General features: G+C 42.1%; 1 protein-coding gene across 2 annotated transcripts in view; it reads right to left on the bottom strand.

Moving 5' to 3' along the window:
• Window positions 1-17,722, bottom strand: part of DSCAM (DS cell adhesion molecule) — a 1,046,690-nt gene that overhangs the window by 505,258 nt on the left and 523,710 nt on the right. For both annotated transcript variants that reach the window (XM_085621230.1, XM_085621231.1), the window contains exons 7-9: window positions 9,381-9,677; window positions 4,786-5,061; window positions 231-509 (exon numbers count right to left, since the gene is read on the bottom strand). In XM_085621230.1, the coding sequence (XP_085477356.1) occupies window positions 231-509; window positions 4,786-5,061; window positions 9,381-9,677 (852 nt within the window). The remainder of the gene's footprint in view (window positions 1-230; window positions 510-4,785; window positions 5,062-9,380; window positions 9,678-17,722) is intronic.

Raw genomic sequence — 17,722 nt, 5'->3', positions numbered from 1 at the left:
TGACTGTGTTTGATAAAGCAGGAGAAAACACATTACTATCCTACTTCTGGGATACTCTTTCAAATTGCGAACAAAATATTACTTTTTATAAAATCTGGTAAAACAAATTAAAAATGTAGAACTTGAAATGGGACATGTGCTTGATAATTGGCTTCTGTTATGCTGTAGTGACATTCGTTGCACACTGTTTTTGATGTTTATTGTCCTAAAGACTTTCTACGTTAACTTACCTCTCACAATTAGCTGGCTTTGGTGTTCGACCGCCGCAGCGTCATTCTTGGCGATGCAGGTGTAGTTGCCGTTGTGCATCAGTGAAAGGTTTGAGATTCGTAAAGAGCTGGTGAAGTCAATGTTGTCTATCGTAACCCCCAGGCTTTTCGGGATAGGCCTGCCATCCTTCTGCCACGTGATGGTGATTGGCAGATCCCCTGAGACCACCACACACGGAATGAAGACACGCTGCCCAATTGAAAACCGCTGAGACTCAAAAGGCTGAATAAATGGTGGAACTGTAAATGAAGAAGAAAACAAGAACTAAATTATATTTCCTCATGGTAACATCAGGCTCTATTAAACCACTTCCTGAAAAATTCTTAGAATGGTGCACGGGAGTATAGGGGAAGCCAATTAGTTTGATCTAGTAGGTGGACCCAAGAACCCATGGAACACCACAAATGCATGCTGGGTCTATGGGGTAAGTGAATAGGTCAGAGTGGTTGTGGGACACAGGCACAGTTCTGTATCTATGCTCTAATAACAGCAGTTAACAATGAAGGATTAGCTATACGATCCCCGCGTTTTATTTTGGCATGTTACAAACTACCTTGCAATCATAACAGTCAATCAAGTTGTATTTCTAGTTTATATCTTTGTTAGAGCTTCTCAGGGGTATTAGTGCATCACAGATGATGTTCTTGAGATAACCTTGAGAGAGAGCCATTGTTAGCCCAGCACACTCTTCCAACAATTTGACTAATTTTGATCTATCTCTGAGCAGATATGATCTGGACTCGTGGTTATATATGGGATTATTTACCCCCAAATTCATATTCTAATGAAAATGCAGGTCAACAAGGAATTTATTTGACCAAAGACAGACAATAGGAAAGCGATCAATTTCATTTATGAGGTCACAGTACTCCAAAGTCCAGAATGCTTTGTCAGGGGATATTTATTTCTTATTTTACATGGCCGTGCCATTAAAGATGCCAACTATAACCTATGAGTAAATCTTTTATTTCTTGACTTATGTCTGGAGATGTCAAAATAAATATGACACCTGAATTGTGAACACAGAGCTTTGTTTATAATTTTGAGGATGGGTTGTTACTCCATCACAAACGTGACGGTTGTGACAGATATCCTGTCCGCCTTAGTCCAGTTTTCATGGGTTGTAATGGGTAGGCCTATAGACACATGAATTTGCAGCTTGTAACATGTTGCAAAGATAGGTCACTCTTAAAACTTGCATTATAGTTTAGGATGGGTGGTAAGGTGCAGATAAATTCAAATCCTCTGTCCCGAACTCCAGCGGTGTAGGTAGTAAATAAAAATGCTACAATAGAGGTCTTCTTATCTGTTAACACTGAATTTTCTTGGATAGGCTGAAAAGTAAGACTGTCCTTTAATTGCTTAAGTGGTTGTCGGTGCACTCAGCAGGAATTTGCTTTCCATACTAGGCTATGCTGTCTCTTGCAGCAGGTCTTGTGATGACACAAATCGACTTTAATAAGATAATTAGATATATGTTTTTATAAAATTATGGCAGACTTCCATGCAACATAAAACTATACTAGGCTACCTTGTGAAAATAAGTGTGAATAGATCTATGGGATATCTCAAAAGTAGGTCAAGTAGAGGAAGATGAGAAGAAAGATCCCAAAAGCTTATGGAGTTCAAAGAATACATCACCACTACACGATGTCCCTTTCAGTCAGCTGGCTGCTGCGCTGCAGAGCCAAGCCTTCTGTAAAAATTCCACTTAACTATTCGTGCTGATGTCATTCGTTTTGTGGTTTGTGATTCAAGGGCTATTTTGTGATCTATCTATTTAAAATTTCTGCTTGGAAAGCCAATTTTACTCCACTCTTATTTAGAGTCTTCTTGCAAGAGATCTTCACTCCACCCTTCAAAGTGAACACGTACAATAGTAAAGAGGGAATGGTAGATGGCATGGCGGCATTGGGACTTTATGGACCAAACAAAGCAATACCACTGCCCCGCAAGACTCCATTAGCTATTGGTGGCACGCGCTGCTGGGATGGATTTGACATGGAGCTCGGCTAACTAGTTACTAGTGGTTGGGGGTGGGAGGTGAAGAGAGGCATCTGAGCACTAAACGTGACCAGTGTAATTTTGGAACACAAAGCACATTGAGGGAACTTTGGCATTATCACAACACTCTGAAGGGTAATTAAAATGTGTAGCACTTGATTTAGGGTCCCACAGCAATAGCATGATTTTTCCCTTTTGGAAACACAGCCTTGACTTGCATTTCAGAATTTGTTTGGAACATGGAAGAAAGAGCCTCATCCCTTATGCATATGTTTCTTACACATGTTTGCAAACTCTGTCAGGATAAGTGCCTGGTCTAGGAGCCTAATTTCAGCAGATGTGTTCTTGGAAGCAGCAAAGATCCTCGAGTGAGAAGCTTGTGCTCACCACATTAAGCCTTGGACCAAGCAAATTGTCAGCAAAAAATATGTCAGGTTTTTGTCGAAAGTGGCACAGAGGGTAAAACATGATGGACTGGAATGTGACCCCAAATGATTGTCAGTGGCTGAAATTAATTGAAGCAATCCATCCACCACCTTGTTTGTTGCAGTTGATACCCTATGTGTAAATGGGTATGCCCACAAGAGGGTTCTTTGCTCACTGTGCCACAAGGCTCAAGCTACACCTCACTGACAAGGCCCAAGTAGGTCAAAACCAGTCTGGGGTTGCTTTTGTTACCATTTGTAGAGGACCTGGCCTAACATTTTTTGTCTGGACTGTTTCTATTTGAGCAAGGACAAAACTGGTTCGCATTTGGCAAGTTTCTTTCTATAGTGGCACAGTGAATAAAAAATAATGGACAGTAAAGTGGCCCAAGTAATTGCCATGGCTGAGATTAATTCCTGCAATACAATGCTCCTCCTTGTATTTTTGCAGTTCATGCTCTGAATGTGACTGGTATGCCCAGATGTATATCTCAGGCTCACTGTGCCACAAGACTCAAGCTATACCTTACTAATGACGCCAAAGTAGACTGAAAATGGTCTGGGGTCACTTGTATTCCCCTCTGGGGCAGTGGACCTGGCCAAGTAGTTCAGGTGGGACTGCTCCTATTAGAACAGGACTAAGCAATCCAACCATCAACGTGTTGTTTGGTATCTGGGATTAAAATAGGCCAAACAGAATTCCTTTCCTGTCCCAAACCCACTGGCTAGGGCTGCTTTACACACCAGGCCTTTGTAAAAGACTGCTACAAACCCCTTGTGTTTGTTTCTGGATCCTGTTCCACATTCAAGGTACACATGTGACCCCCCAGCAGCATCCAAAAAGCTTAATGAGGAGAAAATATTACAGATACTCTCCTTACTCATGCAGTAGGGACACTCCAGAAAAAGGAGCGCCTTCCACATACTCCTGCAAATCCCACACCACAGTGAAACGCAGGGAGCTCAATGCGTTCAAGATACCCATGGGAGCTGTTGAATATTGAGACAAGAAGAGGGGAATGATTTCAGATATCCCTGTGTCCCACTCAGTGTTGAAGGACAAGGTGACCCCTGTGGCACACTCAGTGTTGGAGAAGGATGATTCGAGCTACGCCTGTACTCCTCCGAGCATAATAAGACCCGCTGAGGGGAATCCCAAGAGAAAGTTATCCTCTGGAGAGTTATTTCAAAATAACCTGTAATTACTGACCACAGTGAGATACATGAAATGATACTTTTTGCCACCCTGGATATTGTTGCTCTGGCAGTGCATTACTACCCACCTTCTTCTTCTACCCCATGTCACATGAACCTACTCTGTAGATACCGAGCAATCTGGAAAGGATCCTGCCCTTCTGGGCCGTCTCTGGCTCATAGCCCTTTCTCCCCTTCTTCTTTGGTGTGGATAGATCAGGTTTAGCCAGTGAGGGTGTCAGACTTCTCCTGTTTATTCCCTTCAAAGCCAATAAACACATTTTCATTACCTTCTTCATGGTTTGGTACCATAATATTGTAGACTAAATCTCATCTGGCAAGAAGATTGTATCCCTAAAATTATTACACAAATATCGGCCAGTTGGAGGTCATAATTGAAAGTCCACACCTGAAGTAATAATATTTTAGGAGCATGTATTGAGGACACAATATTTATGTCAGCCAATTTTTTTGTAAAGTATAGTATAATTCAGCTCCTGGAATGACTCTTTTCTTGCATAGCTCTCAAACTGCTGATACACTCCTTCCTGTTTTTCACAGGTGTTGTGGCATGTAGGGGTGTGCGTAATTTGCTGCACTTCACAAATCTGGCAACGTTTTTTTTAAAACACAAAAAGTAGTTTTTACAGAAGGGAAAATCTGAAACAAAGCACCTACCTATTTGCAGGCAATTTTCTTGGAAAAATCTCTAGCAAATTTTGCCAAAGATTTTTCTAGCAAAATTACTTAGCTCATGGGGATTTTTTTGACTCTGACATTGTCAAGTTGCGAACTTTGGCACCTTCACAATACCTTCCCAGTATGTTTGCAATTTTGCACACTGCTACTTTTTTCAACTTTATAGTAATCGGAATTTGTGGCTTCTCCTTACCTTTCACAGTCACGTGCACACTCTGGCTGGTGGACAGCTGCGGCTGAACCAGGACGTTGCAGGTGTATTCGCCCTCGTCTACTTCTTTCTGCACATCTGACAGCTTTAAGGTTCCATTATTCTCAAATGCCACTTGGCGGTGATTGAAAGGAAGGAGGTTAGAGTTCTTGTACCATTTTATGGAGTAATAGGGATAGCCAATCACACGGCAGTGAATGTAAGTGTCCCGCCCCGCTATTGCTGTCAGGTTTTTCATCGTACGGATGCTTGCTGGTCCTAGAGAAGGCACAAGGAAACTCTTGAAAATAATTTAAGGGTACACCTGCAAATGAAATGATGCTTTGCCTCATTCAGTTCTTCGTGCATACTTCGGTCTCATGGCATGCTCCCCGACTGCTGAGTATTTAATTTTTGTTCAGCTTACAATATTTAATGATTAAATGATCAATTGATTAAATTAACTCAACACAGAACAAATATGGAACTGCATTAAATGGTCTTCATACATTCTACAATTAACATACAGGAGGTGGGGGAACGCATATTACTCTATTGGACCATGCTGGATTTCAAAAGCCCACAGATGTAATGACTTTGTACCTATTTTGGTCAATTTTTGGGTTACCTATGGGTTACATTTATCTACCATGCTGAACATGGGCTGCTGTTGTATTAGAGATAATTCTAATTCACGTGTATGGATGGTAGAGTCCAAATAATGGCAAACCATGAGGAAAGTGGCTGTGCAGATCTTTTTATCATTGTTATGATGCATAAATTTGTGCAAATTTTGGTAGACTAATTGTTATATCCACTAGTGTAAATATAATGTTCTCCTATATTGTGGAGAAAGAGAGAAATGTACATCTTATTTGGAATCCTTAGATAGGTATTTCTTTCTAAACATGCCATCGTGTAGATTGTCTGTGTATATTGATTGGGTAGATTTTGCAAGAATTTTTGTGATAAGTCATGCTGATAAACAATACCACCTTATTAAGTTGCAATAAATGGAACTGAAATGGAAATGCTGTCCTTTGGGGGAGGGCTGTATGAAGCCTAAAGAGAAGATTGAGTTCTATGGTGAGAGGATACGGAATGTGTTACATGTCTTGATCTATAAATCTTTATTGCTTCTCTTTCCAATAATCATCTGTGGCCAGTTTATCATGTAACACGACCGAACATGAGCCAGGCAGACATATGGTACTCCTAGAAAAGAGATGATATTAGGCAAAACACAAACACAAGAGTGCTGGGAATTTGTTTTAAAACGTTGGAGTTTATTTCCTTCATTTGTATAGATCTGTATCCATCTGAAATACCAACAACTGGTTTGTTCTTGTCTCTTTCCATGTTCTTCAAGTATGACCTATGCATGCAGAAGATCCCAGCTTTAATTCAGTGCGTTCCAGGGTTACTTCCAGGGCATTCAATTTGTCCGTGAGATCATACATTCTGTATACAATCCTTGATTTGAATGCCCGGATTGCTTGACTAGGTGCTAGGATTGTACTGCCAAGGTACTGTCTCAGTCCTGGTTGGCACTGACTTAAGAATAGAAGAGCAGCTGTGTGACTTGGAGATAGAAAACAAGGTGCTCAACCTTGTCCATCATGGACGATGCACATCGTAGTAGAACAAAGTAAACTATTGCAGGTTCTGTTTGTGGACTCTTTTCTTCTTAAATGTTTAGATGAAAAGATGTAAGACAGTTGACATCTAGAGAATGCCTTTTGTCTTATAGGTTGTTACTTCCATGAAATTGTGCCAAGTTAAGCACCCTGGTGGAGAAAGCAAACACCAAGGGGCATATTATCAAGACAGGCGATAAAATTATCGCCGCTTTAGCGGCAGAAAACTGCCACTAAAGCGGCGATAATGGGCTTGATAATATGCTCTATGGAATTCCAATTGAAGCCCATGTTAGATGTGAAGGACATCTAACCTGAGCTTCAATTGGAATTCCATAGAGCATATTATCAAACCCATTATCGCAGTTTTAGTGGCAGTTTTCTGCCGCTAAAGCGGCGATAATTTTGTCGCCTGTCTTGATAATATGCCCCCTATTGAGGTATGGTTTTTACTTTTTAGCTGAATTACTGTGAGTGGAAAGTATTTCTTTTCTCTGGTCCATGCATTCAGTATTGTACTTTCCCTTTGGGGTTGTTTGTTGTGCCTGGTCTAGACATGGCTACCATTGTTTCTGCAAGTCAATGTATGGGATAGAACCTCTCTACAAGGCCTCCTCTAGATTTCTATTTATTAATGAGCTTTTTCCTGCTCATTTTGGAATGGCCCTCCTTCTAAGGGCCCGATTCTGATCTTGTTCGGAACGCCCTCCCTCCGTACGACTCAGATCTGGAGAGCTTTCCGAACGACTCGTGCTCTGGGAGTCCGAGCGAACGATTCCGATGTGTCCGTATAGTGACAAACTCAGTTTGCTTAGACTCCCATTGAACTAAATGGGAGCCCAGGGACCGCATGTGTACACAGACTCCCATTGCAAAAAAGTGTGGGTGGGGAAAAGCTTGCATCCTGTGGCAGGCCCCCCATGGTGCCCGCCACACTGTGCATGTATGGAAAGGGGAGACCCATGGGTACCCCCTGCGACCAATTGGGATGGCCCCGGGTGAAGGGGGCCCTGCCACGGCCCCCCAAAGTCCGATTGCCACAGCCGTTTTGTCCCGACAAAACCGAGTCGATACGGCTGTCCGAATCGTGCATCCTGCTCACTCGTTCGGAAGCTAGCTCCATTGTGCAGCACGAATCAGCTGCAAACGAGTAGGATTGACAGGATCTGGTTCGGAAACGATTTGTTTGGTGCAGACGAGTCCTTCACATCGTACTTGGTCGTCCGGAACGGGGGACGATTCAGTCGGAAACATAGGCTCCGAATCGGATTTGCTTGTACCGGAGCCCGTCTGGAGGCCTTCCTAACAAGATCGGAATCGGGCCCTAAATGTTCAATTTCTAATTATCTTTTTTTTCATAACTCCAAGCTACAAATTGAAGAGGCAGTCGGCACGGACTGAGAATCCACTCAGCTACAAAATGGCCACTGGATATGACTGTTTTTAATTATGTTTAACTTTCTTTGTGAACAACCAAGGCCAGGTCGCACATATGCACAGGAAGGTTTGCTGTATCATAGGGTTTTACCCATTCTGTGCCTATGTGGAAATGCACTGATACATAAGTCTCCTTTCTTAATTGTGCCATATGAGGGTACATTAATCCTAAGGGATTTTGTTCTTAGATACCTCCGTTACAAGCCTCAAAGTGCCTTAAGATGGCTGCCGACCAGTTTTTCTATGTTTGTGGATGTTTGGTAGCAGATCATACCATCTCTTGTTTTCACTGAGATGGAGTCGTCCAGGTGGGCCGAGAGTGAAGCACTTGTGTGCTCTGCGCATGGGCGTGTAAAGAGCTGGAAGGGTAGGCATAGCCCAACTGGGAGAAAAAGTAGGAAGAGATAAGGATGAGAAAGGGCTCACATGTACGGTAACTGTGAAGTGCCATACTAGATTAACAACTTGTTATTAATCACCTAATGAAGTTCCTCTTCCCAGTTAATATTTGTGGCTCAAAACCACAATACATATGACAGATTTTTTTTAAATCTGACAAAATGGAAAATCTTTGCAACTTAACTCTACACAAGCTGGCTATGGTAGCCCTGTGGATAACTGCATCTACTGCAGAGGTTGCATATGAGACTATGGACACGGCCCAATGCTTGAATCCCGGAAATCCCACCTGGCCTATTACACTTCCTAGGTCAACTAATTGAGTACCATACCCTTTTATATCTGTTATGTATCGATAGCATCAAAATACACCTCACAGTGGAGGTGTTGTTTACAAGCAAGCTTGTTATATTAGTGGCTTCCAAAGGTTCTTATAGAAGTGGATACCCGTTTGTCTTTAATATTCCTAGCATATATTGGCTGAATGTTGGACTTTGAGGGTGATTGGCAGCCACAACATCTAATAACTGTGACTACAACTCAAAGATTGGAATTAAAGAAAAAAAACACAAAACACCTTCATGCCTTTAATTAAAGTGAAATTTATGGTCTATTGCTTCCACTGATCTGGTGGGATTTTCTTTAAAGAGAATTGAACAACAAGCGGATGTGGGGAAGGAAGGAGGTCTAAGAAGATGATGACTTATTTTATTCAAGGCATCTATGACACATAAATAAAAGAACAGTGATCTAGTCATTTCATGGCACTGTACACAAAATGAAGATGGTTAGTATGCTGCATGGCGGTAAAGAAGCAAGTTAACAATCTGAGCACACAAGCCACTCCTACCACCATTAGACAGTCACAAAGAGGAGGGGACAGTTTCATGCATAGCAACAAACAAGGAGATCCATACGCATCATTTAGGCACATATGCAGAATAAGAACAATGACCAACAACAGCGTCACCACAGATAGAACTTGAACAACAAGCTCCAGACTGAGGAAAGGGACAACCAAGAGAAATATCTACCAGCATCGCAAGACTCAACTCAACGCAGGCATGCAGCAATGCAACAAGAATGAGCTATGTGTGTTTTTTGAGGAGTTGATTTGACAAGCACCTCTTACGTTTATTCGAGCCTGGTACTGGACGACACCGGCTGAGTTGTTTGCAGTGCAGCGGTAGACCCCACCATCGCGGACTTGCGTGTTGGTGATGTTCAGGTAGCTGACCACATTGCCCTCAGAGGTGATGATCTGGCTGATGCGGTGGTTGCCATTTTTGATGATGAGGTCGTCGTCCAGGGTCCAGGTAATTGTGGGAAGAGGGGTCCCCTTCACGTTGCACATGAGGGAGATGGGCTCACTGGGCAGGACCATTTTCTCACTGAAGGCTGAGATGATTTTCGGTGTTCCATCTGCATAGGGTGAAAAGGAGGTATTGGAAAGTGGTCACAGGTCTACTAACCAATGCGTATGTTTCTGAAACAGCAGAGAAAGAGTGGCAATATGCATTATCCAAACAAAAGGTGTGTATTGCGGGCTGCACAGAATTAATTTATCAATTTCAAGTTTTCAATTTATAGTATTCTTTAAAACACCTACAAAAAGGCTGTTTCAATATCCCTACCTAGCGTAAAGAGACAGCAATATATGTTAACAACACACATAAAAGCATTTGCACATAAAAGCGATTGGTTAAATACCAACAAAATTCATTGTTTAAGTGCTACAATTAGAAATATTTAATATTGTCCACCTCAAGCCCATCCGACTGTTTCATTAAATATCAGAGAAAGCAAGATAGCTCAGTGAGTTAAGCACTTGCTTCTGATATTGTTGTGTGTACATCTGCATTCTTCAACAGCAGAACACAGGTAATGTTACTTAAACTGACCATAGCTTTGAGCTCTAAATTTGTTTTCACTACAGCATTTAAAATGCAATCTAAATGTTCAACATTTGAGAATTTAAGAAAATAAGCACAACTGGCAAGGAAGTTCCTCTAGTTACTGGCCAAACTGAACTTCAAATGATCCTTGATCTGAGTGGAGTGACAGATCTAATTTTACTGGATCTCTCTACTACCTTTGGTACAGTTTGTCACCTAATGCTGTAAAAAGGATTATGATATTGGAATCAGAGGGACTGCTCTGCACTGGTTAAGCTCTAATCCTACCGGAAGGAGCCAAACAGACACCATGCCACCTTTCAGATCATCCGCCATGACTTTAGACTGTGGTGTTCCTCCGGGGTTGTCTCAGAGTCCAACTTTTTCAATTCTATTTGTGAGCCTTCCTGCAGAGCCGTTCAGGGACCCCCAGCTATCATGTATCTGGTATGTAGATAATGAACAAATTGCACTGAGAATTGACAGTAATGGAGATTTGCACTTTCAATTGTTAAAGAAAAATACCTTAGGCAACTATTGGTCTATTAAGTATACAAGTCCATTATTCCTTCATGATAGGGGAAGACTCAGTGTACTACAATTATCAATAAAAAATATTTTTATTCATACAAAATCATTTAAAAAGACCATTGTTAATTCTGTTTTACTGTTTGGATAAACATATATGTGACAATAACATCACAATAAAAACAGCAATTATGACAGTGATAGTTGTTTTCCAAATGCCTCATACAACAAGCAAAGCTGTATGTCCTATAAATATGGTCCATATAGGAAAAACTGTACAATTAATCATAAGGTTAAATGTATACAAATTTATAAAGTTAATAATAGGTAAATGGTACAAATGAAAATCAAAAATGCAATAAGTTTAAAGATGCAGTTTGGTGGCTTTTAATTCAATGATGATTCTTCTTTAACTATTGCAACAATAGATGACACCACAAATCTGTAAGTGTCATCTTCTTGCTTTCATCATCTCAAGATCCTGAGAATGTCTTTCCTTTTCTCCCTACTTCGGCTGATTTCCCCATCATTCAAGCACTGGTGTGTTCTCGGTTGGATACACCAAAGTTTTATTTCTTGGTCTACCTATCCAGCTAAGTCATCGGCTTCAGATGGTGCAAAACTGCGCTACTCATTTGCTACTCAATATCCCACGCCAGGTCCATAACCCCAGTCAACTGAGTTTGTTCCATGGGCTTCCAGGGGTGAAAGTCTATTTGTTTTATAGGCTGACACAGTTCAGGTTCTGCATTTATCAAACATAATGTTCACTTGCTTCTCCCCTATAAGCCTTTTAGTTCATCCTCCGCTCATTTCCTCAGGGTTCCCACGAGTAAAAAAACACTCAATGGTGGTTTTGACTTTGCCTTTCAGGTGACCAAGTGGGACTTTCTTCCTTTTCATTTATGATGCCATACCAAGTTGACAGCTTTAGAAAGCAGCTTAAGATGTGGTTATTCTCCCAGTAGGTTTGTAACTATTTGCTGTTGTTGTACTAGCACTAGGATACTGTTTGGATATTTATGTGCTTTAGAAACTCATAAGTAAAAATACTGGAAAATAGCCCAGGATAAAAAGAGAGAGAGAGCAGTCTTGCTCCATGGGCAGTTCAATTTAACTCATGAGTCATAGACGCATTTACTCCACAAGCAAAGAATGAACCCTATGTCATGTGCAAGTACCACACAGCACTGAAATTCTCCATGTGAACCTTTATGCTGTTTCTATGTCCTGCATCACCCGTTAGGCCTTCAGGTAATACTGGTGCTGCAGCTTTGCATCCAGATTTACCTGTGCTCCTGGATAATTCCAGGATGGAAACTTATCCTAGGTTTACAGGATGTCCCCTCAGGGATGGGGAGTCACAATGGAAATTGTTGTTACCGTGTTGAGTTCTACAGGTAATTGCCCGAGTCTAGGCCTTTTCTAGGGACCTATTTAGCAGATTTGACCTGGCTTGAATGTGCACCTGGAAGCATCTAAGGCAGCTTTGTGTGCAAAGTTCCTACATAAAACATTACAGCATCTCTGATCGTCCCTGAGACTTAGGGGCCGATTACGATCCTGGAAAAACCCGGTACAAACCGTGGGTCGGAGCTTTTTCTCCGTCCGACTCGTACCGGGTTGTAAAACTTTACAAACATGCAATTACGATTCGTACGGAAACACCATTTCCGTACGAATCGGAAAAAAGACCAACCGACAGAAAAATACATACAAATGTGATCCGGGACACCGCGGACGTGACGTCCGGACGGAGTTAGGCATGTTTTTACGTACCAGCAATTACGATTCGCACCGACTGCAGTCCGGATGGGAAACTTTTTACGGCACCTAAAAAGTGCCGGAAAAGCTAAGTACGCAGCGATGCGAGCTGATTAGGGGGCCCGGTACGCGCCGTACCCCCCCCCCCGCCCCCCGTATGTACGGAGCGTACCCCCGTACCCCCCAGCCCCCCGTATGTACGGAGCGTACCCCCGTACCCCCCAGCCCCCCGTATGTACGGAGCGTACCCCCACCCCCGTATGTACGCGCTGGGGGTCCGCACCGTACATACGGGGGTGGGGGTACGCTCCGTACATACGGGGGGCTGGGGGGTACGCTCCATACATACAGGGGGCTGGGGGGTACGGGGGTACGCTCCGTACATACGGGGGGCTGGGGGGTACGCTCCGTACATACGAGGGGCTGGGGGGTACGGGGGTACGCTCCGTACATACGGGGGGCTGGGGGGTACGGCGTGCCCATCCGCGGGGGGGCTGGGGGTACGGCGCGAACATACGGGGGCGGGGGGGGTATGGCGCGTACCGGGCACTTGTTTGGAAATCTCCATGGTTGCTATGGGAGTTCGCTCCGGACGGTCTTTTTTTACATACAGTTGTACAATCGGACGGATGGGACGGATCGTACTTGCGCATTTGGACTTCAGTTTTCCCATTTGTACGTAAAAATGTCCGGGGACGTGTCGGAGACTTTTCCCGACCCGAGGATGTGTGGGGGAATTTTCCCAATGCGATTTGTATGGACTTTTTCCCATACGAATCGCACTTGGCAGTTTGTACGGCGCTTTTACCATTTGTACGGAAAAAAAGTCCAGATTCAATTTGGTTGGGGAAATTTTTTCCAGGATCCTAATCGGCACCAATGTGTCATAAGAGCTACCGACTCAATCAGAAATTTGATAGTGGGAGACTCAATGGGTAATGGAACCCTGTATTTACCAGTGATACTCCCACCATTACCAAGTAGTAAAATCAGTTTTTTAATAGATTATGTATTTGCTGGGTTTTTTATGTATTGTAATTATAGAAGTTGTTCAATCATGAAAATATCAGCAAAACCCCAATTTGCACTGCTTACTTCTTCGGTTATGCAAAATAGTGAAAAAAACTTACACCCATGGATATTATAGAAGGAGTTTTTGCTTCAGGCCTAAATTAGAAAAGATATTCCTAAACATGCAGAACACACATTTCTATGCTTATAGACCACTTTTCGTGCATCATAATGATTTTAATACAAATGATAGTTCATGAACCACGTTTTTGTAAGAAATTAGCACATTTATTTTGCATGTTTTTTTGTAATGTATGTCATATGTCCTCATTTGACACAAACTAAAAACTAAATGGTCCTGCAGAAGATATGTATTTTTTGCAATGTCATACACACAGTTACAACAAAAACTTCCATTTGGTTTTTAATCAGTTAAGCACAAACTATGATGTTCACGACTGGTGAGCGCTTATAGGGCAATGATACAAGTGAGAGCCCCACATTGTGGTCATTGAATATACATTAATGCACATTCCATCAGGAGTAATACCTAGAGATAACCAGTATGCATATCTGGCATCAGACATCCTTCAATTTGAAGCAGCCAGGGATGTCTTAGCAGATAAGATAAGAAGGGAGCAGAGGTCAGATGTCTTTAAGTCATGAGATATATGGAAGCGAGGTGGCGTAAATGTCCATGTTATCATTACAATGGACAAGATCATTGAATCAGCCTGAGTCTATGGGGGCAAGACCCCTACCCCATCTCATGGCGACCAAGTGCTTCCCCAGAAGTAAGGCCAGTGATACAAAACATGTAATTTGTTTGATGACTTCCTCGAAGTAACCCAGTAGTGCCTAAAGAGGAGAGGGGTAAGGGCGGGGAGGTCACTTCTGAAAAGATTTGATACACAGAGTCCCAGAATGCAAGAGTAGGTGGACAGACCCAAGCCACATGTTAGTAATCATCCTCTCGGTCGTGTCAAATTCAAAGTCAAATAATCTTTACTCGGAATAAATCCATAAAAGATACCCATAAATAGAATATCATGCCAATTAGATACATAAAATCAATATAAACATTAATTATCTGTTAAAAATCTATATAATACCCCGTGCAAATTACTTTCAATCTAATTCATACTTTACATTTTCTAAATGTGCATACTGTTTCCTTTGCTTAAATGCAAAAGCAATATAGGTAGAGACAGCATAATATGATTCTATTGTGTTAAGATTATATAAATCATTGAAAGCATCCTTATAGTAAAACAATGTTTGCTTAATAAATAGTGGTTTTAAATAGCATTTCCTTAAATCTTGGTAAAATTTACAAAATAACAGAAAGTGCTCAGACTATTGGGCGGAAGTTCATTTCAAGGGCATTTTAGTAAATTCTTCTTTCACCCACTCATTCTCAGGAAGGCTTCTACAAAGTGTAGCGTCCCCAAACGAAGTCGCGTTAGATAAAACCTTTCCTATTAGTTACACACAGTAGATAATTTGGGATTTGCGTACCCAGTTTACTCCTGGTATATCTCTGGGTCGTGTCATCTGGGGTATGGAGTGAGACCCAGCATGGGTGTAGTGTATTCTGTGTGAGAATTTGAAGTGACGCAGTCTGTGCCTGCTGTTTAGTGTCACTCTTTGAATTCGTTGGCAACAATATCTCCATGTGGCTTCATTGAGATCTCTGTTAGGGAGATGCTCCCATTTCCCTCTGGAGGGAGATGCAGGACTTGTGATCTATTCCATTGTCGCGTTATAGGGCCTCGTAAGTAAGCCCCTGGGAGACATGGAGGCAAAACCAGAGTCATGACTGTGAGAGTAGGCGGGGTGTCTGTGAAGTGTGGCAACCGAGCTTGTAATGGTTCTCTGCTATGCCAGTACAAGTTCAGTGAAGTAGTTCCCTCTTTTTCTTGAAAGGTTTCTAGAGTCAAGTAATAACTGCAGAAGATATGGCTTGCAGACAGCAGGCCCAGTTTACAAGATTTAAGATAAGCCTGTTTCAAAAGCAAACATAAATTTACGGCTAAATCCAGATTTCATGTTTTTTAGGAATGCAGTGCTGTTAATTTTATTTCCTAGCAATTCCAACAAAATGTGCATGGAGAAAGCAGACCTGAGGAAAAGCCTGTGGCAGTATGGAGGTAAGCATCAATTTCCAAGGTTATCGATTGATCAAGGGATAAATAGTAATTCTGCGGTAATCGGCACCTCGGAATTACAGTACCCTATAGTGCTGCTAATTCATTATTGTGCAGTTTCAGAATGCACAGAAAAAGTCTCAACAAAAAAAACTGGAAATAAAAGACTACAGGGCAGTTTTAATTGTGACACAATACATTGCAACAGCCAAACTATTCCTACTAGGGAGTTAGACTTTTTAGGGCTGATACACAAAGAATGTGAAAGTACGCTGGTAGTGCTACTTTCCATACTCATAAATGCTTTTGTGAATCGGTCCATTGTCTTACAAATTTCAGCTTTTTCTCAAGTTTGACCCAAGCAAAAGAGGTACTAGAGACACTCTTTGTTTGATAATTACCTCTGGTAGGCCTTTATGTTTGTGCTGGAGTCTACTAACTGGAAATTATACACTGAGCTTCCTTTGAAACCCTCTGCACTTTAATGTAACTCCTTCCTGAACCCTTGGTACCATCCTCTAATGCATGGGTACTCACAAACATGTTCCCAAGGGCCACAAAGTTTGGTCTGCGATGTAACAGAGGGCCACATTGTTGCCAACATGGTGATGATCCGGTGGGGGAGAGGGTGGTAAGGTAAGCATAAGAAAAACAAAGAATATACATCTAGTGGCTGAATTGCACAGTGCGAAACCAGAAAACCTGGGCTTAATCCCAGCTTCCCCACTTCACCAAACTGTGTGATCTCAGACACTTTTATTTCTCTTTCCTTCCTTTTTCTTCATTATCACATATAAAAGGACCCCAAAATACATTACTTCAGGATGTGTGCTGCACAGAACCTTCCCCTGTGTTTGATCTAATAAACTAGAATGTTGTTCATGTGTAATAGGTACCTAGGGCACCCCGATTGTGCACTTATATAACAAGTGACTTGTCTCTTAGTCCACTATAGGCATTGTTGTCAGTGTGGGGGGGAGAAGGAATGTTTTTAAATTCATATTTTAAAACTGTCACCTTATAAAAATACTTCTCAATGTACTGTAATCTGATATACTTAGGTGAAATGGTTCTGCGTGTTAATGAAACACTTTGAATTTTGAAGAGGCCTTATCTATTTATTTAAATTTTTATTTAATGTTGGCGCTAAATCGAGTGAACAGTAGCCCAGCGCTGCTGTTGATCAGGGGGTCCGCATGTAATGGTCAGGCGGGCCGCATGTGGCCCCCGGGCTGTACTTTGAGAATCCCTGCTCCAATGTTACTGTATATGCTTTCCTATTTATGATGAGCAAAACCACTTGCCTGATATTGGTGACATCACTTCAGATGCTTATGAAGGTAATGCTTGCTTGTCAACCACAGGGAATTTAGTGTGGCACAACACGCATCTTACCTTTTGTTGCATGCACATTTGTTGTGTGCCTCCACACCTGTCATTGTCACCATCAAAGCCAATGGTGATAAAGCCTTTACAAAGTAACAAAAGGGGTATGGAGTTCCTTGAGAAAAATGTATTGAATAGAGAGGACAAGTCGGTTTCAGAACTGAGGAATCAGATGGGGGGTATCTGCTTGCTCAGGAGCAAGAGCCCTCACACACCCAGATGGGATTCAATACATTTTTTTCAAGGAACTGCATACCCCCTTTTGTTACTTCAGAACTGCTTGGAGCACATATGTTGGAGTTTTATGTGCTCCTTGGCCCCCTCTTGTATAACGATTAAGCACTTACAACATATTTTGCCTCATCCTTACACCTTTCCAAACCCCACCCTCTGCTCTGCTCTCCCTCTCTCTCTCTCGCTCTCACTATATGACCAAGGCATCACCAAGTCATCCCCCAATATCCAATAGCAGCCAACGCTGTTGATTTTATAGCAACTGACACCGACAAATAAACCATTGAGCGCACTCAGTGCACACTCTGCCTTTGGTGCCAGTTTTTTGGGAGATCAAAGCCGGCATTATTTTCCCATTGAGACCCAGCGTCTCTGAAATCTTCCCCGCTGTCGATCTCTGATAACCTGCTCTCTCCCGACATCATTATAGATTATCAATACGCTCTTTCGTCTTTCTTAGTCAGACAAGATGGTTGCCCGGGAAACTGGGACTCGGCTAGTA

Source organism: Triturus cristatus, chromosome 8, assembly GCF_964204655.1.
Source record: "Triturus cristatus chromosome 8, aTriCri1.1, whole genome shotgun sequence".
NCBI classification, from domain to species: Eukaryota; Metazoa; Chordata; class Amphibia; order Caudata; family Salamandridae; genus Triturus; species Triturus cristatus.
This window is presented reverse-complemented; position numbering and strand designations above follow the sequence as displayed.